Here is a 27,558-nt window from a genome sequence, read left to right as displayed (position 1 = left end):
AGGGATTGAACCCACGTATCTTACATCTCCTGCATTGGCAGGCAGGTTCTTTACCACTAGCACTACCTGGGAAGCCCGGATGATACTTGGCGCACGTCATTTCAGGCCATCTTAAAACAGCACTACTCTCTTTTGTCTTGTCCATGTGTTACAGATGAGAATCCTGGTGCTCCAAGAGACACGCCCAACATCAGGGGCACAAGAAGTAGCCTAAATCCGAGTCTCTCTGACTCCCAGGCAGTGTTCCTTCCGTGAGACCACATGGCTCCCAATGTCAAGCTTAAGGGGGAAATGCTTACTTCTCAAAATCTTCGAGTTTCCAACAGAGAGCAAAAATCCTGGGAAAGTTAGGAAAGAAGGCCAAGTGTGATCCACAGCCTTAACATTTCTCATTTCTGTGTCTCATGGCCACTTCTAGTGTGCTGCACAAGCAGTCTCCCGCACTTTTGTGGGTGATGGGCACAGAGGCACAAGATTAAAACCACTTAAGTGGTCTAGAGGGCTTCCCTGGTGGCTCAGTGGTAAAGAATGCCCCTGCCAATGCAGGAGACATGGGTTTGATCTCTGGGTGGGGAAGATCCCCTGGAGAAGGAAATGGCAACCCACTCCAGTATCCTTGCCTGGGAAACCCCTTGGGCAGAGGAGCCTGGCAGGCTACAGTCCATGGGGTTCGCAAAGAGTCAGACATGACTTAGTGATTAAACACCAAGTGGTCCGGAGCCCTGCCTGAAAAAGCCGTGTGTTGTTGATTGAGAGGAGTGGGTGAGAAACCAGCCGCAGAGCTCTGACAGGCCAGGATGCCCCCTCGCTCAGCTCCAAGGACAGAGGTGGCCTGTGATGAGCTGCATCCTGCTTCCAGGAGGAAGGAGGCTGCCCTTGGTATATTCTAAGTCCCTGGCATGATTCATGTGGCCGGAGCATCTTGTCTCAGCAAGGCCATCTGTCACGCTCCGAGCAGCGAAGGGGGAAGGGAGAACCTGTGGGCTCTGGTCAGCTGTTTCCCTGCTGTACTGCTTGGTGAAGACTCCCCATCGGGAGCTCTGGCCCCTGCAATGAACCCAGGAAGCGGGCAGCCTGGGTGCACTGTAGCCTGACTCATATTTAGACAGAGGGTAGGGTCATCATCCACCCTCAATACACACACATTCACACTTTAGATCGTAATGTCAGCCCCGGGAGGGAGGGATTTTAGAGACCATCTCATCCAAACCTCTCATTTCACAGATGAGGAATCTGAGGCCCAGAGAGATGATGAGATGTGCCTGGGGCCACCCAGCCCGTCTGCCCAGGGGGTACCTGGTCAGTGCTCCTTCCACTCCCCCATCCTCTTCTTACCCAGATGCCCAACTAAGAAGCTCTCCTTTCGCCATAACCTTCTCTGAGCCTCAGATGAGTATAAGCTGTAACCCTCTTCTCCCAAAATTAGTATGAGCTGTAACCCTCTTAGTTGGGCATCTGGGACCATGCTTGTACCGGGCTGGTTTTAGGTCCTTCTCTGTGACCCCAAAGGGAACTCCTTGAGGGCAGGACCATGTCTGTTATAGTCCCAACACCAAGCACTCAAAATCACACGCCAACGAGAACCATCTCTGCACAGGAGATGGTCACGTCCAGGTGAGAGGGGGAAAGCAAGGCTTCCAGGCAAAGTTAAAGAACTGAGAGGTACACGGGGCCTGCAGTTCAGACCTCCCAGCCTAGCCCACTGAGTCACACTCACCTGGATGGTTATTTGCTTCATTTCTGCTTTATTCACTTGTGTATTTATTTTGACTTGCAGAATGTGTCTCTGTACCCACAGAAAATGCAACCCATCCACTGAACACAATACTTTAGGACATGCCTGGCAGCTGCTGGCTAACCTTAGAAAGAGACTCTTGCTTAGCACTGACTCCAGAGACAGGCTATCAGAAAGTGGCCAGATGTGACTTGAGTACAGGAAAATGAGTAGGATTTGGACAGGTAGAGAGATGAGGTGAGGGTACCTCCGAAAGCAAGCTTGTTCCCACAGCAACAGTAAGTGTGATGAGGGACCAGTGGGTGGGAAGTAATACACAGTATATTCCAGGGGAAAGATGAAACTGGCCTGGCTAAAGGGAAAACGCCTTCAGAGGAAGAAGAGGGAGATAGGACAGCAAAGACCCATGAGAAGTTCACATTTAAAAAGAGGAAGGCTAGCTGAGTTTAAGCTGACATTTGAAAAGGCGTGGCTAGTCCCAAACCAAATCCAGTTCATCGCTCACCTCTGCTCTTTCAGCTATGAAATTAAGAAAGAAATTAAGAATGAGTTCTCACAGGTTAATGACATGTGGACGCTAAGGCCCAGTGATCAGAGTAATGTTATTCCTAATTATATAAAACAAAAGCACTACACGAAATAAGTATCAGGGCAGTGAAGCACCCCAGCTAACCCTCAGCAGAGTGCAGATAACAGTGCAGCCATGAGGAGTCAGGCCTGGTCTCAGGACTCGCAGTGAGAACCTAGAGAAATGGCTGCCCATTTTGAGCCTCTGCTTCCTATTTGTAAAATAAAAGACACAGTCTTCACTCTGCAGCATTGCTGTGAAAATTAGATAAGAACCCACATAAAATGCTTAGATAGGGCCTGACCAAAAGAGAACACTCAATAAGCATTAATTGCTGGTTATTATTATTATTATTATTTAGAGGTTTGGTGATGATGATTATATACGGGTTTGGTTTAGTTAATATACTGTATCTAAATACTGTACTTGCTGTTGTTGTTTAGTTGCTAAGTCATGTCCAATTCTTTTGCGACCCCATGGACTGTAGCCAGCCAGGCTCTTCTGTCCATGGGATTTCCCAGGCAAGAATACTGGAGTGGGGTTACCATTTCCTTCTCCAGGGAATCTTCCTGACCCATGGATCAAACCTGCATCTCCTGCTTGGCAGGCAGATTTTTTACACTGAGCCACGTGGGAAGCCAAAATACTGTAGTGGAAAACTGTAAAACTTTTAAATATCTTGTGGTAGAAGAGTATTTACTTAATAAGAAAGTGGTCACAATTTAGCAAGTTGGCAGTGGGGAGAGAAAGCATGCTACAAGCCATGTTCAGTTCAGTTCAGTTCAGTCGCTCAGTCATGTCTGACTCTTTGCGACCCCATGAACCGCAGCACGCCAGGCCTCCCTGTCCATTACCAACCCCCAGAGTCCATCCAAGCCCATGTCCACTAGGATTTCCTGTGTAAGATTTGGGGCTTCCCAGGTTGCTCTAGAAGTAAAGAACCCGCCTGCCAGTGAAAGAGACATAGATCAATGTAAGAGACGCAGGTTCGATCTCTGGGTTGATCTCTGCCAATGTTAGAGACATGGGTTTGATCCCTGGGTCAGGAAGGTCTCCTGGAGGAGGGCATGGCAACCCACTCCAGTATTCTTGCCTGGAGAATCCCAAGGACAGAGGAGCCTGGCAGGCTACAGTCCACAGGATCACAGTCACACACAACTGAAGTGACTTAGCACACACGCACAGTTAAGATTCAGGGGTGAAAAGAAATATGCAAAAATGCAAAAAAAAAAAAAAGGAAAAACACACACTGCATTTAGCTCTATGTTCTTCCATGTTTTTTAATGGGAGGAAAGAAGTTAATAACAAAAGTAATACCACTACCTTCACTTTGAGCAAGGCTTTTCATTTTCTATCACCTGATTTTTATACTATTTTTAATAGCCCCTATTAAACTGTTATTTTGCCAAATGCCCTTAAGCCAAAAACCTGAAATCCACTTACCTACCCCCAAAAGGACAATCTTTCCACTAAAAGACCATCTTTCACTAACATCTTTGCTAACAATCAAGTGGCTGGTTTTCCCCAGTGTGAGGAGCAGAGACACATAAATCCACTTTTATAGCCAGGACTTCAGTGAGTAGTTTCAAGAAGAGATGTTTAAGTTAATGATGCACTGCGGTAGCATAGTAGAAACCATCCCTTAAATCAGGAGTCTGAGCCACACATCCCAGCGCCTGGCTAACCTTGCTTTATTGGCTGTATAATGCTAAAAATCTAATAAACATCTAAGAGAACACTTCTTCCCAATGCATGTCCCCAGATTTCATGCTAAGACTGCCAGCAGAGTTTCCCCACCATCCACGTTCCTCTCTTCCTTGGTAACAGACCCTGATTATTAGCCAGGCTCCACGCCAACCCAGCATAAAACCCTCCACCGCCCCGTGGCCCCTGCGCTAGCCATGGCTATGGGACTCCATTCTAGCCACTGAATACACACAGATGTGTTGTGCTGGATTTCTAGGAAGCTCATGGGAGACGACTCAGCCACAGGAGCAGCTTCCTCTGTGCTTCTGCTTTTCCTGCTCCTTCAGGCCTGTGACTCTGACCAAATAATTGGCATTTCAGAAATCATCTTGGATCCTAAGGCAACCCTGAGATGCAGTAAAGAGATGTAGAGATGCTTTAAACACCCCTGGCCTTCTTTCCAAACACAAACGAATGTATACCTTGTTTTAGTCACTGTTACTTTGTTTTGTTTTTTCAAGTTATGTGCATTAAACCAAAACTTACTTCAGATGATACATGAACAACCTAAGATAGTCTATGCTACAAATATGTCATAAATAGCACAGGACTTTTTTAAACAGATGATCAGAAAAATAAATAAATAAATAAACAGATGATCAGGATATATAAAACCTTTTAATAAATTACTTTTTTACTAAACCTTTTGTAACAGATTTTATCACCAGCTATTTCCTTTTTTCCACAAGACAGCCCCCATGTATACCTTATTCTTTTCTCTAGGTGTTCAAAGTCAACTAACACATATAATTCACAGAATTCTGCCCTCACATGACTATAAACAAAATGAAACTTTCTGGAGCTTCTACTAAAAACCAAGCGAAACAGCATCTCCAAGTATCCCCAGGATCCCCAAGTCTGCAAAACACAAAGAACTTACAACTCTCATTCTGCAGGTAAAGAAATGACGTAACATTTCTAAAATGATTTTCAAGTCGGTACACGCAGCAATGGAATAAGAACAACAGCGTCATCAGGGTTCATATTGGATAAATTCAATCACGGACAAACAGCCACCCACAGACAAATACCAAGGAGTCACCCCAACTCACATGTGAGATCTACAGCAGGCATCAACATCAGCACCAGTGGACTATGCACATTTCAGGGCATCAACTGTCTTGCTGGGTAAGGTCCTTTAAAATAGTACCCTATGTATGCCCTGTCACCATACACTGTACCTAAAGGTCCCCCTCGGAAATCCTAAAACCCACATTAGGACAAGGACCAGGGTTTTGTCTCCAAGGAGACAGAATGACACTCAGGTCCCCTGCACCTCCTTAGCAAGTTAGTTTTCCCTTCATAAGAGTCTAGATTTCCGTGCTCGCTTCGGCAGCACATATACTGAAAGAGTCTAGACTTCCAAACATAAATCAAAAAATGTAAAACCTTGTATCTGCAGCTTGAAATTATACCCAGATGTAAAACTTCATAGAGGAAATTATTAACTTTTACAATCACCCTAGACCAAGTTTTAAAATGGGCTCAATTATGTAAGATTAGTGCACAATGCCTGGTTCACCCAGCATGATAAGGATATAAGAATGCATTTTTTAAAAATTCAGCTTCTATATCACGTTTTCTACCAACACATCTGCTTATTCTCACTCCATCATCCAAAGCAATTTCTAGGTAGAAATTTTTTTTTTTCTTAAAAAGGAAGTCAGCAGAAGTTTTAACTTATTTTATACATTTAAAAAGCTTTTCCTGGTGGCTCAGATGGTAAAGAATCCATCTGCAATGTAGGAGACCTGGGTTCAATCCCTGGGTTGGGAAGGACCCCTGGAGGAGGGCATGGCAACCCACTCCAGTATTCTTACCTGGAGAATCCCCCCCCATGGACAGAGAAGCCTATAGTCCATGGAGTTGCAAGGAGTCAGACACAACTAGGCGCACACACACATACACATTTAAAGAACAGAATTGCGCAGGAGGGATGACAATAATCATATAGTAAAGAGATAGAATAATGGCAGAAGGAAAAGAGAAACCAGATTTACTTTATGGAACTTAAATCCTTCACATGCATTATATCCATAATACATATCTAATGCTCCATACTCTCACCAGGGGGAAATCTGCTCTTACTAAAGGGGAAGAGGATACATGTAGATGAGGTAAGGGTAACAAATGCTATTTTAAAGTAAGCTGGAAAGTGTATTTCTGTATATATGGGCCATATATGCTTTTTAAATGTCTGGGAAAACATGCCAAATGCAGTATATACACTTCCAGAAGGAAAACATTATCGGTGATCCTTCTTTCTGTTTATCTACACTTCCTAATTTTTGCAGAACAAAAGTACTTACTACCTACATTATTTAAAACGTATTTTTTAAAGTTAACAGATTCACAATAGCATCAACACAAAAATAAGCCACATCTGGAACAACCAGGAGGAAAACAAGGTCTAAAGGATTTCTGGGCTCAAAGCTGAAGGACACAGAGCGTGAAATTCCTGGGACCCCAAACTCCTCTAACGCCCTCCTCTCTGGACAGGATGCCCAAAGTGACTTTAGGCATATACCACTTAGCAAATTGTATCCTCTCTGCCATGCAGTTTAGGCCGGGGAAAGTCCAAATTACCACACAAAAGCAGCATACTCCCAGGGCCTGCTGATTCAGCCAAGTAAAGAGACTGAAGTTGATACCAACCCTCCATTTAATTATGTCTAACACTTGCTTTACAATCCAGTTTATGGGTTCTAGATGTTTAATAAACAGTTACTTCTCAGTTCCCTGCTATTAAACACTGTGTAGTTATGACAATTAATTAATACCACCTTGAGGCTATCAGGAGAGCTGCAGGTCTACCAGTGAGGTCGTGTTCCCCAAGCTGACACGGTCACCTGAACGGGCCTCACGGCTTAAACGACACGCCTCCTCTCTCTTATTCCCCTTCTCTGATGGGAACTCAGGTTGGACAGTTCGGACAGAAATGCAAACAGATGGTATTGGTTTGCTCTATCTATTGTTTCACTGAAGAGGAAAACTCCTTTTGTGTTCAGAAACACCCACCCTCTCCTTAGAATGGAAAAATGAACCTATGCGTTTTGTTTGAATAGTACATCACAGAGATACACACCGCCAACCGTGCCTGCTAATTGGGTTTTTTCTTTTTTTGGTATTTTTCTTCTTTTCTCTTTTTGGTAATTTTTTCCCCTTTTTCTTTCTCTTTTTGGCTGTGCCCTGTGGCATGCAGGATCTTAGTTCCCCAACCACGCCCTCTACAGTGGAAGCACGGAGCCCTAACCACTGAACCGCCAGAGAATTCCCAAAGGATGGACTGGCTTTAAGCAGGGCATTTCACTGCCCACTAAGATTCCTGAGACATCCACCCCAACCCAAGCTATGGACGGGGTCTGAAAGTGATCTCCAGCCCTCCAGCCCCACCTCTCCATACTCACTGTTGCTGGATTTAAGGTCACGGTGGATGATGGGGACGATGGCCTCATCATGTAAGTAGTTCATCCCTCTGGCAATCTGCACGGCCCAGTTCACCAGGATGTCTGGGGGAATCCTTTTCCCAGATAATACTCTATTCAAAGGCCCTCCACGGGCAAACTCCATGACCAAGCAGAGGTTGGGTTCCTTCAGACACACCCCCCGAAGGGCAATGATGTTGGGGTGCTTCAGCATAGCAAAGAGCTTGGCCTCCTGGCGGACGTTCTCTATGGTCTGGCTGATGTCCTCGTCGGGATCATGGCGAGCTGCTTTCACGGCGACCTCATCCCCAATCCAGAAAGCACGATAGACCTTCCCAAAGCCCCCAATGCCGATAATCTCTTCCAAGGTCAGCTCCGCAAAATCAATCTCTAACACTGAGAAAAAAAGGCAAAAAGGAGCAAGTCAAAAACACTTGAAAAACACCATTTAATCACCCATTTATCTGGCTGGGGAAACACAACAAGCTGTCTGTTCACTTGGCTTTTCAGTCTCCCCAGAATAAACTCCCCAAGGACAGGAAAAGGGGGTAACATTTTTTTCTGTGGCCAGCGCGTTATCTTTAGTGACCAGCGCAAAGTAGGTATTCAGTAAGTATTCACGAAATAACTTCTACTTGGAACTTCATGAAGAATACTGTACTGAGAGCAACCATTTTAACTAACAGAAAAACTGCGGGAGATCAATCATTGTGTGGCTTATTCACATTTTACTCTGTATACACTAGGTAGAAAGAAGCAAATAATACAGTGCCAAGGCAGACAGACAACAACCAAACTGTAGGGTAAAAGAGCTTTGGTGGTGGTATCATCCGAAGATGAGGGAAATCACTCACTCCCACCACAGGACAGGGATTAAGAGAGTGAGTGGGAAAAGGATTCTCAAGGAAGGAAACATCTGAAATGGGCCCAAAGAATGAGAGGAAGGGATATCATCAGGAAAAGAAGACCAAGGTGGAGAAGACAATCCCAGTAGATGGAAGGTCATGAGCCAGAACATAGGGCATGAAGCACTTATTCACAGTAGACATGACATGGAAACAACCTAGATGTCCATCAACAGATGAATGGATAAAGATGTGATACATACATACAATTGAATGTTACTCGGCCATAAGAAAGAATGAAATAATACCGTTTGCAAACATGGGTGGACCTAGAGATTATCATAGCAAAGGAAGAAGTCAGACAGAAAGACAAACACCGTATGATATCACGTGTACGTGGAATCTAAATTATGACACAAATGAACTTATCTATGAAACAGAAACAGACTCAAAGACAGAACAGACTTGGGGTTGCCAAGAGGGTTAGTGTATTGAAGAGAGATGGAGTGGGAGTCTGGGGTTAGCAGATGCAAACTAGTATATATAGAATGGATAAATAACAAGGTCCTGCTGTTCCTACAAGGGAACTGCATTCAGCATCTTGTGATAAACCATAATGGAGAAGAAAATAAGGAGGAAAGTAAGTATATGCATAACTGGATCACTTTGCTATACAGCAGAAATTAACACAACATTATAAATCAACTCTATTTCAATAAAGAGAAAAGGGCCGGGGGGGAAAGAACATGGGCATGAAGGTATGTAGCCTATCAGGAATCTCAGGGAGTACAGGGCAGCTGGATTGTATGCATTAGGGTAGAAGAGGCTCAAAGTCTTGCTGGGGTCCGACTTGTGACTTAGAAAGGAAACCAACTCTGGCAGCTATGTGAAACGTAATAGCAAAAGGGACCGCTAAGGAGACCACCGCAGTAATCCAAGTACACAAGCACAAGAGTCAAATCTCAGTAGCCATGAAGACTGGAAATCAGGAAAAAAAATCAGGAGACCTTCAAAACTTGGTTTTGCCAGGACCTGGTGATTAAAGTATGCGTGAAAGAGGAGTCTCTGAGGCAACATCTTACTCCCACCACAGTTCCATCCCTGAGGTTCCCAGTGTCACCCCCACCCTCATTTCCCATCCCAAATCCAGAGTTTGAATCTACCATACTTGACTGTATCTTTAGCTGTTTGGAAAGACTTCCATGGATAGGGAATAATAACCACCAGTGATGATGAATCTTGAGTTAGATATGGTGTTCTGTACAAGTAAAGTGCTATTTCATGTTTCTCTCATGAAAACCCTATTCTCTGTCATCTCAGTCTCTTTCCTTGTCTTCACCCAGATGACCCAGCTGGCCTCGGGTCTCCGCTTCATCTCCTAGAGGAACTTTTCCTAACCCCTCTACTAAACAAGGCCAGGCCCCCATCAAGCACTTCCATAGCAGTCTCTATTGGCAAGACTCATCAAGGTTATAATTACTTGTTCAATGCCTATTGTCCTACTAGACTGCAAGATGCAAGAGAGCTAATCCTCTCTGCCTGACACACCACTGTCCCTTACGTGCTGAACATTCAGCTGGTGACCAATAGACAGTAAAGCAAAATGGGGAGAATCTACTTCCGTATGACAGAAATCAAACTCAGATCTGTGGGGGAAAACTGGAACTGGACCTCCTGAAACAAATACAGAGAATAGTCACATTGCTACAGAAGAAGAGATTGAACACAAAGATCACGTATTTCTGAACTCTTGGCGAGACCGAAAGAGGAGATGCCCACTGCAGACTGTTCTTTTCTATTCTCAGCCAGCTCCACAATGTCTCCATTCTCCATTCAGACATTGGTGGTGCTCAGAACTAGGTTCCTGCTCAGTTACAGCACTTCCATCCTATCAAAGGCTAATATTCATTTATATTTTGTAATTCACCTGGCAGTCTGCACAAAGAAAACTCTTAGGAAGTTAGTCGGACTGCCTTGAAGTCTACAAAATATGTGGCCCATTTGCACCCTCAAAGTTCCAATTGTTCAAGATTATCACCTCAGTAACCAACACAACATTGTAAAGTAATTTTCCTCCAATTAAAAAATAAATTTAAAAGTTTTATGAGAACAAAAGTAAATAAATGACAGCAACAACAAAAGATCATCACCTTATCTGACACCCTTCTTGAAAAATAAATGGAGGGTCCTGCAGACTAATAACCTACATCCATTCTACAATCCTCCAGTATACCTTTCAGTACTACAGAAGCTGGAAAGTTTAAAAACTACATTTCCCAGACTTCTTGACAGAGTGCTGGTTCAGCCAATGAGATGCATAAGATTCAGAAGGCAGAAGTGATATGGAGACCATCTCCTTGCTGCTTCTCCTGGTAAGCAAGGCTGTGGAGAAGTGGGTTTTCTATAATATCATGTCAGTGTCCAATTATTCAGCTTCCCAAGTGGCGCTAGCGGTAAAGAATCTTTCTGCCAATGTAGGAGATTAAGAGACATGGGTTCAATCCGTGGGCCAGGAATATCCCCTGGAGAAGGAAAGGGTACCCTACTCCAGTATTCTTGCCAGGAGAATCCCATGGACAGAGGAGCCTGGTGGGTTATAGTTCATGGGGGTAGCTTATTAGTTTTGCAGATGTGGAAAGGAAAGTTGCAAGGCCAAGTAGTCACCTAATCTCCAGACAGCAACTACAACAGGGTATTGGAGAAGTCAACTTCAGTGGCAACTCCTGATTCTGTACCTTCTCAGAGAAGCAGCAGTTTGTCTGATGGGCCAGGTCTGCAATGGACTGGGGAGTTGGTCCCATAGTTCTAGCCAAGAGCCCCTTCTCCCTGCCCTTCCAACAAATCTACAAGCACCCAATTTCTTCTACTAAATTGTTTTCTGTTTAAAGTAGTTTGAGTGTTTTTAGGTCCTAAAATGAATCCTGACTGATTATTAATTATTGTCTTATCTATTACATGAATAAGAAAAAACATGCCTACATCAAAAAGAGATTAGAACCTTCCTGGAGAAAACTGTAAGTTATGTTAGGAATCCCTTGGTCATGGAGGGAGCACTCTTTTTTTTTTTTTTTTTACCAGATTTGTCATGGATAAAAAGGTAGGTGCCTATTTAATAAATGCACATTTACATATCTTATTCCTCAGATATCTGAGTGATCCTTAAGGAAATTAAGTGCTGTATTTTCTTGTGTATCCACCCTCTTCTTTCCTCTGGTCTGAAGCATAGTTGTGAACACACAGGAGGTGTTAAATATTTATTTAAACATTTATCACTGTTGTTGAGTCACTAAGTCGTGTCCAACTCTTTGCAATCCCAGGGACTGTAGCCCACCAGGTTCCTCTGTCCAAGGGATTTCCCAGGCAAGAATACTGGAGTGGGTTGCCATTTCCTTCTCCAAGGGATCTTCCCAACGCAGGGAATGAATCCATGTCTCCTGCATTGGCAGGCAGATTCTTCACCACTAAGACACCAGGGAAGCCCCTTATTTAAACATATGAGGACTTAAAAGATGTGATTCTGAACGAGGGTGCTGAAAGGACAGCTCCTCTGATGGCATTTCACAGAAGACAGAAAACCTCTGTGGGGAAGGCAAAGCCCTGATCTCTCTCTCTCTCCCTCTCTCTCTCTGTGTAGAACATAAACTCTCATGTTCTTGCTATTTAATCAAGGAAATATTTTGACCAGCCTTCAAGAAAAGCATAGAAGAGAACTTACAAGCAGACGGAAGACAGAATAGTGGAGGATGTGGGGAGGCTCCTCTCCTTTCTCTTCCCTGTTAGGAAGTCCTTGTGGATAGAAACTAGACTATCACTGCAGCTGAGAGCTTGTGGGACTCCTTCCCTTCCCTGCTCCAGTAAAGACCTGGTTTAAAGTAAGAATCAGGTCAAGTCTCATGCAGCACATATTTCAGTTTCTGTGGAAGAATATTTCCAGGAATATCAGGAAAAAATCCTTATTTCTTTCAGTTTTGGAGCCAAGACATTATTCCCTCTCAAATGTATCCTTAGAAACTAAACATATAGGCACATTCTGATGAGTTTGGGGTAAGTGAATAGTACACACATCACTCATTTAAAAATCTTAAGTACATCTGAAAATACACCCTTATATTTCTAGTGAGTGCAAGACAAAGAAATGTAAATCAATCATATCCTTAATGTATGCCCTGCTTGAAAACAAAACAAGTCTCCTGTAAGAGAAACTTTTTCTCAATACCTATGGTTATAGATTTCCAAAGATGATATAACTATACATTTTCCATCTTTCACTAAAATAAAGAAGATGAGCACGCTCCTGGGTTATTTATATTTGTCAGCCCCACGGATAGCTAAACTCTAATACCTATATTGGAGAAGATAAATGCACTCTATGAGTGTTGGATGACTTATAATACCCTTCCTATATGTTTTCCTTGTCACAAGATTTAGTAATTTCCTCCTCTTCTGTTTTGATTAAAGTCTGCAACAAAAGTTTCACTCTGAAAAGCAGTATTTGAAACTAAAACTGAACATTATTCATGGCAACCCACTCCAGTATTCTTGCCTGGAGAATTTCATGGACAGAGAGGAGCCTGGCTGGCTACAGTCCATGGGGTCACGGAGTCAGACACACGACAGAGTAACTAAACACTTTTGTGTCTTCTATTCACAATCTAATAGCAAAATTCATGCCCCAAAGAGGAAGTTCAAAAAACTAACTGGGGAAAAGTTGTCAAAGGCTCAATTTCATTCAAAGTCTTTGGAGACAAGGTTGTCAATCACCTTATTTTCTGAGTGACAGTAACTGAACCAGTGGACACAGCATACAGACCAGAAACATTTGATCATATCAGCAACTTCCTTTAGCGAAGCACTGCACTGAAATTATATATTTACATCACCAGTTTCCCTCATGTGTGACTTTTAAGTACCTCCTCACCTTCTCATTTCTTTATCCCCTGGTATTTAACACAGTATCTCTCTTTTACTAGGCACTCTAATTGGTTTTCGATTAGAACTAAATTTTCTGAATTATCAAGAATTAAGCCCAGACAAGATCAGAACTCCAAGTGTGGCTAATTAACGTAACAAGACCTTCAAATGCAATGTTGTTCAAGTCAATTCTTTCAGTAAGTACAGGATGCTTCCTAATTTCTCCTCATCAGAGTGTTAGATACAGGAATCTATTCTAACCAAGGTAACTTTTGTTACCAGTAAAGGTGAAGTCCTGGGCACCCAACGGAGAAGGAGCTTCTAACATGGTGCAGTGTGGACCTATCTGGCTTCCTGTGCATGGGTTCGTCCAGCCTCGGTCAGGTTCACTCCTGACTGCTCTGAAAGCAGGAGCACAAGCTACTAAAGAAACTCAGTTCCTGCTCACGAACCTCACAGAGCTCTTCTACTCTGACACCAGATGTCTCTGAAAAACAAATCACCACACATCACCCACAAAGAACCTCAAAATATGACATGTTTAAAATACACTACTTTCTAACATGCCAGGCCAACATCTCTTCCAGTATGTGACCAAGTTCATCTTCAACACTATCTGGGACATTATATGCTAGGACCTTTAGCCTTCACTTTTCTAGCACTAGTGCCAAAAAGATGCAACAACTTGAAACAGTGTAACTTGTCACCTCCAGGTATTATCAAGATCAAATAGCAGAAGCAGGAAGTTTTTAACTGAATAAAACAGAGAGAAAACAAAGGAAGCTAAATAATTGAATGTCAATTTGACAGTTAAAACAAGGAAAGAGGCTATGATTTTGATACTAATGGCTGTTATTTAATAAACATGTTAAGATACAATACAATTATTTGGGTGAAAATAAGTCATAGGACCAGAGAAATAACTGTTACAAGTAAAAGTTTTAAACTATTTAAAGTTATCCCTCGGTAATGATTTTTTAAATCAGCTAAGGGGCAAAGTACATAAAACACAGAATAAATACAGATACATGTCTACTAACAATACTTTTTTAACAGGAAAGAAATTATGGAAACCCTCAAATACAAAATAGTGTAAACTGTACCGGGAGATATTTACATCTTTCTTCTAAAACTACCTAGCATCACGGATTAAAGGATTCTAATGGCAAGTTAACTCCTTTGAAAAAACAAAGAAAAATTCATTACAGGGTGTGGAACAGGGGGCTCCTGGGAAATTGGTGAAAACCAGGACACTGGAAGAAAGGCCCTGGGAGGGACCTCTGGGTATCATTCCCCTGAGATTTGGCAAATACCAAATATAGGCAAGGATCTAGGGTGAGAAGAAAGGAGAAAATATATTGTCTAGGTGTCAAGGTGCTAGGATTTCACCACTGTATCCTGTGCTCCTGATCTCTCTGGGGGGGATGACATACTTTTCCCTATCATTTCTCCACTCATCACCTGCCCCTCCACCTACTCTCTCTCACACACACACCTTTCTTATTAGCACATTATTCAGTGAGACTCCTAAAGGCACCACTTTTGAGATACAAGATTAGGATTGAAGAAATCAACACGGTATTTCAAAGGTGTTTCAGAGGCTTCCGGGACTTGTGAACCAGCTCGGCCCTGAGGGAGACACCACCATCTCCTTTAAAGCAAAAGTAAGGGGCGAGGACAGGCGATAGAAGAGGTCGAGAAGGTCCCTGATTTGAGGACTAAGGTTATTACAGAAACCACCAGCTTGCTAAAATCCTGCCAGATTTGGGGGGCGGGGGGGTATTGGGGCTTCAGGATGTGGAATCGAGCTGCTGCTGAGGTAGTCAGGTGAGGGTGAAGAAGCCCAAGCGCCTGAGGTTCCAGGCGAGGCCTGCCTGCGGCGTGTCTGTCTTACCCACTGCACCCACCAAAGCCCGTGTAGCCTGAGCGCGCGCACACACACACACACACACACCCAGGTCAATCATTGCCCACCCCAACCTAACCTTCAGGGAGGTCTCCCCTCCCTCTGCAACCATCCCCAGGCTTCCATCATCCCCCTCGTCCCCCTCCCCCGCCGGGCTCCCGAGCCCGCCTTCGCCTTACACTGAATGGGCGGGTAGCAACTGGGGTCCTCGCCGCCGGGCTGGCAGCGGCTGGAGAAGGCGCTGCGCGGGGTCACGTAGTTGCTCGGGAAGATGCCCACTCGCTGGTTCAGCTGCCCGGTCCACCAGCCCTCGTCGCCGGACACCTGCGAGTCCTTGGACAGCACCTCCACCACGTCGCCCAGCCGCAGGGTCAGCTCGTCCTCGCCCGCCGCCTCGTACTCGAACACGGCAGTCCAGAAGGGTAGCGGCGCGCCGCAGCCCAGCTCCGGGGGGGCCGCCACCGCCTCCTCCTCTTCTTCTTCCTCCTCCTCGGCCCCGGCCCCGGCTCCATCCTCCCCCGGCGGGGCGGCAGCAGCGGCGCTCGCCAGGCAGCCGAGAAGCGCACTGGAGGGCTCCATGGAGCGGCCGATCCATAGGGTGCGGGGCTGCCGCCGCCCGCAGGAGCCGCCGCCGCCTATTGTTCATGCGGCTCCGCAGAGCTGGGGGGACACCCCTCCCCCGACGGCGGCCTCAGGTAGGGCCGGGGTTGGCGGGGCGGGGAGCGCCGGATCGCTCGGGGCTGGGGCCGGCCGGGCGCAGAGACAAGTGCGCGGAGCTCGAGCGCTCACCGCAGCATCGGGTCGCGGCGGGCCGGAGCCCTAGCCTTCGCGATCGCCCCCCTGGGACGGCCTGGCTACCTCCGCCGCGGGTAACCTGCTCGCGCAGCCGGTGCCAGCAGCCGCCCGCCGCTGCCGCCGCCGCCGCCGCCCGCCGGCAGCCGCTCCTCGCTCCGCGCTGCGCCCCGCCCCCTGCGCCGCCCGCACGCCCTGGACCACCTGACGCGGACCTGGCTCCACCCCAGCCCTGCGGACCCTAGGGGGCGGGGCCTCTCTGCTGAAGGGCCCGCCCCCGGGCTATCCTGTCTTCCCATTGGACGCCGCCGACCCCCGCCAGCCATCCACCCCGCCCCTCTCGACCCACCCTGCTCCTACGTCACGGGTCCCCCCTGTCCCCTCCCCCGCCCTGTGCGGGCTCTCATTCTCAAACCCCAGGTTGACCCATTTCTCTCTCCCATTGGCCCGCCGCAGCTCCAGCCATTGGTCTGAGCCACCTGTACGTTTCCTGGGAGTGTTCAAGGAAGAGGCTGCGGCCTCATTGGGCGCCTGGGGAAGGATGGGTGGTTCCGCAAAGGTAGAGCCGAGCCCTCCTCATTCAGACCAAAAACGCTGAAGGAGACCGCTCCCTTTGTTTGCTGCGAAGGAGCAGGGACTCCCATTGGGCACCACCTGTGTTCTTGATCTTAAAGTGAGCTTTCGAGAGCGAGCGGAGGAGAGGCGAGCTGGGTAGCGCCCTCTGGGAGAGCTCTTTTTTCTCCAGCTCCTGCTTACAGTTGGATTCTCCCTTCTCTTGGAGCTGCCTCTGCTCCAGTCCCTACCAGGGGGATCAGCTTCGACTCCCCTTCGACTGTATTGCACCCCTACTCCATCTATTTCGTCTATTAAGGCCTTCAGGCCCACTGGAATGAGCTTTAGAACTCTTAAAACTACAGTTCTTGCCTTTATGAGGACTGTATACAGTTTACCTTTCCTTGGGTTCTTGTAGGAAGAGAGTCCAATATCGTCGATGTTTAGAATTCAAACGAGAGAGAGAGACCACTTTGCTGGGGCTCAAACTGAGGGTGGGAAAACTGTCGGTGAAGTGGGCTTGGGCCATCTGAAGAGACGTCATTTTAATACAAATATTGAATTTCTTTCACCTGGGGGAATTGCACCTTGGATCACGGTAATCTCTGTAGCCATCATATTAAGAACGTGAATATACACACAAAACGATACTGCAGTTCATGAGCAAGACATACTTTCCATCTATCCTTTTGTTATCCTCCACTCCTCAAACCTTAAGAAAGAGATAGGTGGCCCTAACATTTCTTCTGTGCTTAAATTCTTTCACAGCAATATAGATTTTCAATGAGAAGATTCTGTGACTTTTCAAAATAAGCCCATGCTGAGAGGTCCTGCCTGATCTCTGCTAAAGTTTTCCCCTTCCGTGGTAGGAATAGGTCTGATTTACTTGGCAAGTTTAGTGCTTCACTGTTTTTGTTGTTGTTGTTTAATTTCAGTTTGGGGTTAATCGTTAGACAGACTGACGTTAGACAGTGAGGCAATTTGAAAAGATAACCAGGGCTGGCATCTCCAGCTTTGCTGCCACCAGCTGCAAGATCTTGGGCAAGTACTAAACCGTCTGCTCACCCTTAAAGAGAAGGGGTGATCTGGAAGATCTGTCATCTTACAGACCTGAGATTCTGTGGTTTGCACATGAGTGTGACTACACTGTATGCCAGGAAATGGCTACCCACTCCAGTATTCTTGCCTGGGAAATCCCACGGACAGAGGAGACTGGCGGGCTGCAGTCCATGGGGTTGCAAAGAGTCAGACATGACTGAGGGACTAAAAAACAACCACCACCCATTTCAGGACTTGAAGAAGGGAGGGTAGAGTGTGGTCTAAAGATCAACTGTAGTAGGTCTTGAGAAAAGACCTACATTCTGAGTAAATGCCCTGAAACAGTGTTCAGATTCTTCTTGTACATAGAATCAGTGAACTGGAAAAGACAAGGATGAGTCTTTGCATAAATTCTCTAAATTTTGTTCAAAATAAAACTATGCCACTCCTAAGCAGAAGAGAGCAAGCAGAGAGGGAGTACAGGCATTTTGTGTTTTTTAAAAACACAAGAAAAAAGATCTTAATAAAAATTTAATTTGGAGGAAGAAGGAATTTTCAAAATGGTATTAACAGAGAAACAAACAGAAAAAAAATACTAAAAAGATATAGAGAATAATCATCAATGGTGATCTCTTTCAAGTGGTAGAATTATGAGTATGGGCAATTTTTATTGTCATTTTGCTTGATATTGTGTGTTTTACTATACGGTTTTTATCTCGACTCCTCCCCTCCCCAGAAGAGAAGAGAAAAAAGAAAAAACCTTGGGATCTGTCTCAGTAGGAAAAGTCTAATTCCCCACATAACTTAAATCCCGGATACCATAGCATGTGTTTAGAACCTCGTGAAGAGTCATTCATTCATCAAACATTTCAAGAAGTCATTCAGTAAATATTTGTTGAATGGATAAGTGCTAGGAATTCAAATAAGGGAGGATCCTTCAGGCTACAGCTGTCTAGCAGAGGTTGTCTAGCCAGGTTTCATGGAAGAGGCAGAACTAAAGCCAGTCCTGGAGGTGGATGTGGGAAACAGGGAGGAACCTGCATTCAGGAGTGGAGGGTGAGCATGCGCCCAGCTGCAGAGGTGGGGAAGCCAGAGTAAGCCCAGGGGTGGAGTAAAAGGATGAGAAAGAACTCTGAAAAGATGGGTTGAGACCAGATTTGTTGAGGGGCTTGTAATTACTTGATTCAGAGGAGTAAGTATTTAATTCATTATTTGTAATTATTTACTATCTAGCTTGTTCACTATGAGGGCAGCAACTATCTGTCTGGTTCTCCCCAGTTGTCCCAGCACCTAGAGTGTATCTGGCACATAATTGGCTCTCAGCACGTGTTTGTGACTGAATGACTGACTTGAATACCAGACTGGGAAAAAAGTCTGGGTTTAGTTAAGCAAACAAAAGTTTAGCTCTGAAAGCTTTCACACAGGACTGGGAGGTGATCAAATGTTGCCATCTCTGAGGATGAGAATAGATGACAAATGGATAAGGAGGTGCTTAAGTTGGGCATGGAAGGATGTATACAGCTTGATTAGTGGAGACTAGGAATTGTGAAAATGGAAATCAAAGCAATGGACAGAAATAGCCTTAGAGGGCTTCCCAGGTGGCTCAGTGGATAAAGAACCAGCCTGCAAATCTAGCAGATGTAACAGACATGGGTTTGATCCCTAAGTCAGGAAGATCCCCTGGAGGAGGGCATGGCAACCCACTCCAGTATTCTTGCCTGGAATCCCAAGGACAGAGGAGCCTGGCGGGCTGTAGTCCATGGGGTCACAGAGTTGGACACGACTGAAGCAACTTAGCACACAAAAGTTCTTAGTATGCTTAACACCCACTAGATAGTTAGCATATTTATTTTCTTCTTTCCTTTGTCCATCCCCCACAGAAACACTCAAGGGAAGAAATTAATTAATGGCACCCTAGGAAACTGCAGAGACTTCTTGACTGGGAGTTGAACCAGGTTTTTCCCTTTAAAAAAAAGAAGTAAGGAAAAAGGAAAGAAAAGAGAGAAGGAAGGAGAGAGGGAAGTTAGGAAGGTGGGGAGGGATAAAAAGCAAACAAGTATCACAGACTGATGATTAAAGTTTGGAGCCTTGGATTTTGACTGAATCGGAATCCATACTCATTGTTTGCCATTAGACAAGTCAACCCCCTGGTCCCCCCAGATCCCTCGTCTGGAAATTAGGGATAATACTATCTCATTGGGCTCCTGGAATGATTAAATGACAGGATGTATATTATGTGCTTAATACAGAGTTGTCAAATAATAGTAGTAGTTACCATTCAGTTCAGTTGCTCAGTCGTTTCCAACTCTTTGAGACCTCATGGACGGCAGCATGCCAGGCTTCCCTGTCCATCACCAACTCCTGGAGCTTGTTCAAACTCATGTCCATCAAGTCAGTGATGCCATGCAACCATCTTATCCTCTGTCATCCCCTTCTCCTCCTGCCTTCAATCTTTCCCAGCATCACGGTCTTTTCCAATGAGTCAGTTCTTTACATCAGGTGGCCAAAGTACTGGAGTTTCAGCTTCAGTATCAGTCCTTCCAATGAACATTTAGGACTGGTTTCCTTTAAGATTGACTGGTTTGGTCTCCTTGCTGTCCTAGGTACTCTCAAGAGTCTTCTCCAAAACCACAGTTCAAAAGCATCAGTTCTTTGGTGCTCAACTTTCTTTGTAGTCCAACTCTCACATCCATACATGACTACCATAGCTTTGACTAGATGGACTTTTGTTGGCAAAGTTCTGCTATTTAATATGCTGTCTGGGTTGGTCATAGCTTTTCTTCCAAGGAGCAAGCGTCTTTGAATTTCATGGCTGCAGTTACCATCTGCCGTGACTTTGGAGCCCAAAATAATAATAGTTATTATTATTTGAGCCTAAATAAATAAAATTTATTTATTTTATTGATAACTGAGCCTAAATAAATAAATAAAACTATAATAATAGTTACTATTATTTGAGCCTAAACCTTGATTTGATAAATGAATATCACCCTCTCCTCAGATTTCTGGAAAGTGCTTTTTAAAACTATTAATTTACAAAACAGAATAGTCACAGACACAGAAAACATGCATATAGTTATGAAGGGTAAAGGGGGGAGGGATAAACTGGGAGATTGGGATTGACATATATATACTACTGTATATAAAATAGATAATTACTAAGAGCCTACTGTATAGCACAGGGAATGATACTCAATATTCTGTAATGACTGAAAGACTCTAAAAAAGAGTGGGTATATGTATAACCGGTTCACTTTTCTGTACAGCAGAAACTAACTATACTTCATAAAAATCAATTAAAAAAGGAAAGTATTCATACTTTGGTGCTAAAATCCTTGAGGCTGATCCCTTAAGCTTTTCTAAGAGTCAGCCAACCCCTCTTAGCTCTCGCATTACACCATTTCAGGAGAGGAGCCCTAGTTCCTGATTCATAAACCCTATTTGCAGTCATATGACATATTCAATAAATGTTTTGGGACACTGTGTGGTAGGGTTGATAGAACAGACGTTGGAGCCAAACACTCAAGTCCAAATCACCATCACTGTCACTGTGAACAAGGCACTTCATGCCTCTAAGTCTCCGCTTCATTTGTTGTAAAATGATGTTATTGTGAGAAGTAGATGAAGTCAGAAGCTCTCCTTGTAGTACCTAATACATAATAGGTGCTCAATAAATTGTAAATGTTCTATTGCAATCAATAGTATTTTAATTCCTGTCTTCTGAGAGTTTGAAACATCAAAATGGTGAGACACAGTCCCTCTTTTCTTCTCCCTCCCATCACCTACAAAAACTTCAGATCAGAAAACAACTGTACTATGGCAGCTGTTTAGAATGTCTCGTCTCTGGAGACTGAGCTGCATTTTAACAATGATTAGAGTCTTTTAATCAAGGAATAAAGATCAAGCAGTATTTCTGCTTCATTAAGCCTTGTTGCAGCCCTGTGGGACAACTCTATGAAATTATACCTCTTACAACCATGCTGGATCTGTAAGAACTTCCTTTAAGCCTTTTAGTCAGGGACCCCAAAGAGATTCAATCAGTAGAGAATTAAAGGGAAAATTATCCATACCATTGGGGTCTTTGAAGCACATGTAATGACTAGGAAAATGATCGCACAAAGTGGAAAGAGAAAAAAGAAAACTATCTGTTGTAATCTTAAAATAATTTAAAAGAAGTAAATTGGATAAATCAAGAAAAACAACTGTATATGTAGTATATTTCCAATTCTATGGAATATATATTTACATTAATATTATTGAAAGAAATATATCAAAATGTGAACAATTATCTCCAGTCTAGATGATGGGGTTAGGAGTGATTTTTTTTTCTTTGTCCTGTACTTTTCAGTATTTTCTACCATTAAAATGTACTGATTTTCTAATGAGAAAAGTATTTTGTAACTAATGGTTATGAAAACTATTAAGGATGTGAAAATGTGCATAGTATAACAATAAATGGAAAAAATAGTGAAAACCCCCTTCATAAAATCTGATCATAAGCATAGTTCCATAATCTTATTGATTATTTCTGAGCTGAGTGGTGGAGTATGGGTAATTTGTATTACCTTCATTTTACTTTTATTTTCCATATAAACCATGCAATACAATTGTAATTAAATTACAGTTAAATAAAGAACCAAAAATCTCTTTAGGTAATAAAGAAAGAGATTTCAAGCTGAAAACATTGTTGCTAGTTGGAGAGATGGTAGAGAAGGGGAAAAAAATAGACCCTGAGAATAACAATAATAATTACATTAAAACAGTAATGATAAAGGCTACTATTAATCAAAGGAATACTATATATGCCATCACTGTTCACAATCTTCTTTTATTTATGTCTTTAATGACTCTTCCAAGCAAACAAAAATTTCCTAGAATAAGTCCATTGCTGACAAGGAAATGGCAAGCCACTCCAGTATTCTTGCCTGGAAAATCCCACAGATGGAGGAGCCTAGCAGGCTATTGTTCATGAGGTCGCAAAGAGTCAGATACGACTGAGTGACTTCACTGTCTTTTTTTGCCTATCTTTGCCTATCTTTTGTCTCTTTTTGCCTACCTCCTGGAGGGAACATTCTTGGTTATGTACAGACAAATATGTGGCTAGGTATTACAGAACTAATTTAGCTTAGCTGTGGCCTTAGTCATCTAATACTGGTACAGACTTCTTTTATTCCTCAACTTTTCAAACTGGTGACCAAGGCTCAGCTGAAAATTCAGCTCACTGTTTTGCTTTTGAGGTTACTGTCTTTTTATCAGAAAATGATCAATTTAAATTTTTTTATATTTGTTATTTAAATAAACCAGCAAGATCTGATGAATAAGCTACTCTCACAGCTGTTGGTGAAAAGTAGATTTCACAAGAGCAGGAACTGTTTTGGTTGCAGAGGAGGCACAACAATGCTAAAGACCTTGCTGGACAACCTCGCCACCGTGTGGTATTGAGGAGTATGGCGGTCATTTCTCTCTCTTTTTTTTTTAATTACTTTTTTTTAATAGTTTTAAACTTTAAGAGCTGTAAGTAAGCTTCAGGATCCATGGACAGAGCCTCTTCAAATGTTGTGAACATCAAAACCTAGACCATGGATATCACTGAGGCTTGAGCCCAAATCATCAGACCTTCTGACCTTTCTTGCCACACAACTGCTTTTACTTCAGATTCACTCAGGGACTGGCTGCAAGTCAGTTTCAGGGAACCTTAGCGCCATCTAGTGCAAAAATTCAATTTTACAACCAAGGAAACTCAAGCCCGTTCGGTCGCTAAGTCGTGCCTGTGACCCCATGGACTGCAGCACACCAAGCTTCCCTGTCCTTCACCATCTCCCTGAGTTTGCTCAGATTCATGTCCATTGAGTCAATGATGCTATCTAACCATCTCATCCTCTGCTGCCCCCTTCTCTGTTTGCCTTCAACCTTTCCCAGCATCAGGGTCTTTTCCAATGAGTCAGCTCTAGTCAAGTATTGGAGTTTCAGCTTCAGCATCCATCCTTCTAATGAATATTCAGGGTTGATTTCCTTTAGGATTGACTGATTTGATCTCCTTGCAGTCCAAAGAATTCTAAAGAGTCTTCTCTAGCACCACAATTAGAAGCATCCGTTCTCCGGCGCTCAATCTTCTTTATGATCCAACTCTCACATCTGTACATGACTACTGGAAAAATCAGACGGAACTTGGTCAGCAAAGTGATGTCTCTGCTTTTTAATATGGTGTCTAATTTTGTCATAGTTTTTTTTTCCCAAGGAGCAAGTGTCTTAATTTCATGACTGCAGTCACCATCCCCAGTGATTTTGGAGCCCAAGAAAATAAAATCTGTCACTGCTTCCACATTTTCCCCTTCTATTTGCCATGAAGTGATGGGACCGATACCATGATCTCAGTTTTTTTAATGTTGAGTTTCAAGCCAGCTTTTTCACTTCTCTTTTGCCCTCCTCAAGAGGGTCTTTAGACAAATGACTTGATAAAGGTCCACAGCTAATTCTGTTTCCCTTATTTTCATTTACTCATCAAATATTTACATTTGTGTCTACTATGTGGCAGGCACTGTTCAAGGCACTAGAAATACAATAGTGAATGAAAAATAGACAAAATTTCCTTCATAAATCTCATCTTCTAATAGGAGAGAGAGACAAGATAAGCAAGTAAAATACATGATATAATAGTATAGAAGAATCAATGTTAGAAAGGGGGGAAAGTCAAGGGAGGAGAGAGAGGGAAAGAAAAAATGTTAGAAGAGGTTATATTTCAGAGTGGCCAGAGAAGGCCTCTTTAACAAGGTTGACTTTTGAAATAAAGATCTGAAGAAATTAAGGAAGCCAGCCATACAGATTTGGAGAAAGAGCATTTAGGCAAAGGAAACAGCAGTGCAAAGACCCTGATGCAAGAATGCGCCTGTATATTGAAGAAAAGATCAAGGAGACTAACCTACTGGGCATGAGAATTCCAAGGAAACAAGAGGCAGGAGCAGTAATGGGGGGCAGATCATGTGGCACTTCCCAGCCAAAGGAGGACTTTGAGTTCACTTTTGTGAGCAAAGAACCAAAAGTGTTCCTCATCACCCAGTTCTCTGAGGGTGAAGTCCCAACCCCTGGCAGTCACACACACACACACACACAGTGCACCATGAGAGCAATTCAGGATGCAAAACAGGATAGGCACTTGTACTTTGGATAAATGGACCACTGGATAGCAGACACATGTCTCAGGAAAAATTTCACTGAGCCTGGATGCTTCCATTGTCCATAACCAGAAAAGCACTAAAATCATTAACTTGAGATATCTGTTCTTGGTGACCAGCAACCATCTTTTACCAAGATGGATGCTTAGCTGCATGTATTCCCTAGCCCCTAAAAATGTATATAAACTGACTCCGACCCTACTTTGGAGCTGTTCCTCAGACTGACTCCTGAGCTATAGTCCTCAGTAAGTCCCTTAATGAAACTTAAACTCTTACACTGCATGTTTTTCTTTAAGTCAACACTTTGAATAAGATGTGCACCATTGAAGAGTGTTGAGAAGAGGAGATGTGTGATCCGACTTAATTAACAGTAATGCTCAGGCTTCTGGGTTCACAGTGGGCTGCAGAAACAAGGGCAGGGACATGAGATGAGGAGGCTCTTCAATAATTCTGGCACCAGATAACAGCTGATGAGGCAAGGGAGGTGAAAAGGGGTATGGTGAAAGGTGGTCAAAATTGTAAAATATATTTCGAGAGTAGAGCAGCTAGCTTTGCTGGTGGGTTGGAAGAGGTGGGAAGGAAAGAAGGTTTGGGGCGTGAGCAACTGAAACTGTAGCGTTGCCATTAATGGAGAACAGAGAGCATCTCAGAGGCTCGCTATTAGGCATGCTCAGTGTGAGATCACTGTCCTACCCCCAAAGGGAGATGTCAGGAGGGCAGCTGATTATGTAGGGAGGTCTGGAGTTCAGCCAAGAACTGTTAAGTAGTAACAGTCCAGTTTGTCCATAAAGTGACTAAGGGCACCGTAATGATCAGAAAACATTCAAGCCCAAATGGTAAAATACTTCCTATCTTAGCATCCAGATTTCAACCCAGGAAAAACATTTTTTTCCCATTGAATGAAAAGTTCTTTAAATTCTATAGTGCTTTAAAATTTCCAAAAGTTTCACACACATGATTTCATACAGCCCCCATAATAACACTTTATTTCCCCCACTCCTAGACTGCCCCTCCCACCCACACTGGTAACCACTAGCTTGTTTTGTATATATGTGAGTCTACTTTTTTGTTTTATTCACTAGTGACTTCATGGACTGTAGCCTGGCAGGCTCCTCTGTCCATGGGATTCTCCAGGCAAGAATACTGGAGTGGGTTGTCATTTCCTCCTCCAGGGGATCTTCCCAACCCAGGGATCAAACCAGAGTCTCCATGTTTCCTGCACTGCAGGCAGATTCTTTACTGCCGAGCCACTGGGGAAGATCTGTGGTGTTTTTTAGATTCCACATATAAATGATATTATATAGTATGTGTCTTTCTCTGACTTATCCAAAGAAACTCTTTTAAAAATGGCTCTGCATTGCAGTGTTGAAGGCTGTTCACAGACGTGACATGAGTTTTATGACACTGGTTGGTTAGATCTTTAAGATGACATCTGTGTGTTCTCTGGGTTACAGGATGGAGCCCCACATGGGAGCCCCAGAGGGCCACCTGTCGGACCAGTGGAACATCAGGAAAATGATCTTGGGCTTCCTATGGGACTAAAAGTGGATCAGTCCCAATTTGAAGACTTCCCTTCTTTCCTCTTTGGTTGGTGTTGATGCCTGGATCAGGTGCAATTGTTTGTAGCAGTGTGATCTGTCTCTTTATTATTTTATTACTTGCCCTTAACTGTCCCACCAACTCTGCCCCACTCTACCCTCCCATAATTTTATACATGTTGAAATTGATATTTTTTTCCTTTTGCATCTTGTCATCTCTTGAGGACAAAGTGCCTGTGTTTGAAGCCCAGTTTCGCTATGACTTGCTGTGTGTTTTAGGACAAGTGACTTAACCTCTCTGCTAAACCTCAGTTTCTTCAACTGCACAATGGGGGCTTAAAAAAATCATACCTACCTCCTCCAGTGCTTTTCTATAGCTTTATTGTGGTATACCTGATATACAAAGAACTGGACATATTGTAAGGTGTACAGTTTGATACATTTGGATGTATGCAAACACCCATGATCTGAAGTGGTTTTAAGGATTAAGTGAGGTATTTCCAGGTGGCTCTAGTGGTAAAGAACTCACCTGCCAATGCAGGTAGACGTAAGAGATGCGGGTTCCTTCCCTGGTTCAGGAAGATCCCCTGGAGGAGGGCATGGCAACCCACTCCAGTATTCTTGCCTGAATAATCCCATGGACAGAGGAGCCTGGAGGGCTCCAGTCCATAGGATTCAAAGAGTTGGACATGACTGAGCATGCATGCACAATGTAATACATGGGAAGCTCTGAGTGCCTGCAGCCTAGCAAGCCCTCAGTAAAGGCAGATGGGATTATATTACCTCTTTGGGCACTCAAAAAATCCTATAAAGCAGCTATTCTTTTTAAGCAACTTTGCTAATAAGGAAACTGAGGTGCAGGGTTCAATGTGATGAGGCAGTAATAAGTCACAGAAGCCCTAGACCCAGTCACAGGTAACAACCTTCGATCCCCAAGTTTTTCTCTCTTGAATCCATTTCCTCCAGAGGGTTGGGCTTTGTGTTAACCTTCTCACCAGGTCTTCTGGAGTCCACTGGCTTTGTCTTTGTGAAAAGACACACTGGGATGGGAGAAGAATAGCAAAAAGAACCTTTCTCAGGCACATTACAGTGCGTCAGCCCTGTGCTAAGCACTTGTCAAGCTTTCCCCATTTCATCTTCACCAAAAACCTACGCACTGAGTACTTTTTAATAAGCCCTTTGTATATAAACTGGGGCCCAGAGCTATTAAATTACAGGAGTGGTGTTGTTACCAAAAGACGTGTGGTAGGTCTGGCTGCTCACTGCCTGAAAGCCAATAAACAAGCCAGATTAGTGGAAAGGAAAGTTTGCTTTATTTCAGAGGCTGTCA

The 27,558-nt window shown here is 43.8% G+C and overlaps 1 protein-coding gene and 1 long non-coding RNA gene across 3 annotated transcripts in view; one reads left to right on the top strand and one right to left on the bottom strand.

The window, feature by feature from the left end:
• The window catches only part of MAP3K9 (mitogen-activated protein kinase kinase kinase 9), an 83,215-nt gene extending 67,143 nt beyond the window's left edge, over window positions 1-16,072 (bottom strand). For both annotated transcript variants that reach the window (XM_043920769.1, XM_043920770.1), the window contains exons 1-2: window positions 15,316-16,072; window positions 7,457-7,870 (exon numbers count right to left, since the gene is read on the bottom strand). In XM_043920769.1, the coding sequence (XP_043776704.1) occupies window positions 7,457-7,870; window positions 15,316-15,715 (814 nt within the window). In that variant the 5' untranslated portion in view covers window positions 15,716-16,072. The remainder of the gene's footprint in view (window positions 1-7,456; window positions 7,871-15,315) is intronic.
• LOC122705407 overlaps window positions 15,733-27,558 on the top strand; it is a 32,462-nt gene continuing 20,636 nt past the window's right edge. Inside the window, exon 1 of the long non-coding RNA XR_006344093.1 lies at window positions 15,733-15,831. This is a non-coding gene — a long non-coding RNA (uncharacterized LOC122705407). The remainder of the gene's footprint in view (window positions 15,832-27,558) is intronic.

The sequence above is a fragment of the Cervus elaphus genome, chromosome 12, assembly GCF_910594005.1.
Source record: "Cervus elaphus chromosome 12, mCerEla1.1, whole genome shotgun sequence".
Taxonomy (NCBI): Eukaryota; Metazoa; Chordata; class Mammalia; order Artiodactyla; family Cervidae; genus Cervus; species Cervus elaphus.
Note: the sequence above shows the minus strand (reverse complement) of the source record. Positions and strands in the feature narration are given on the sequence as shown.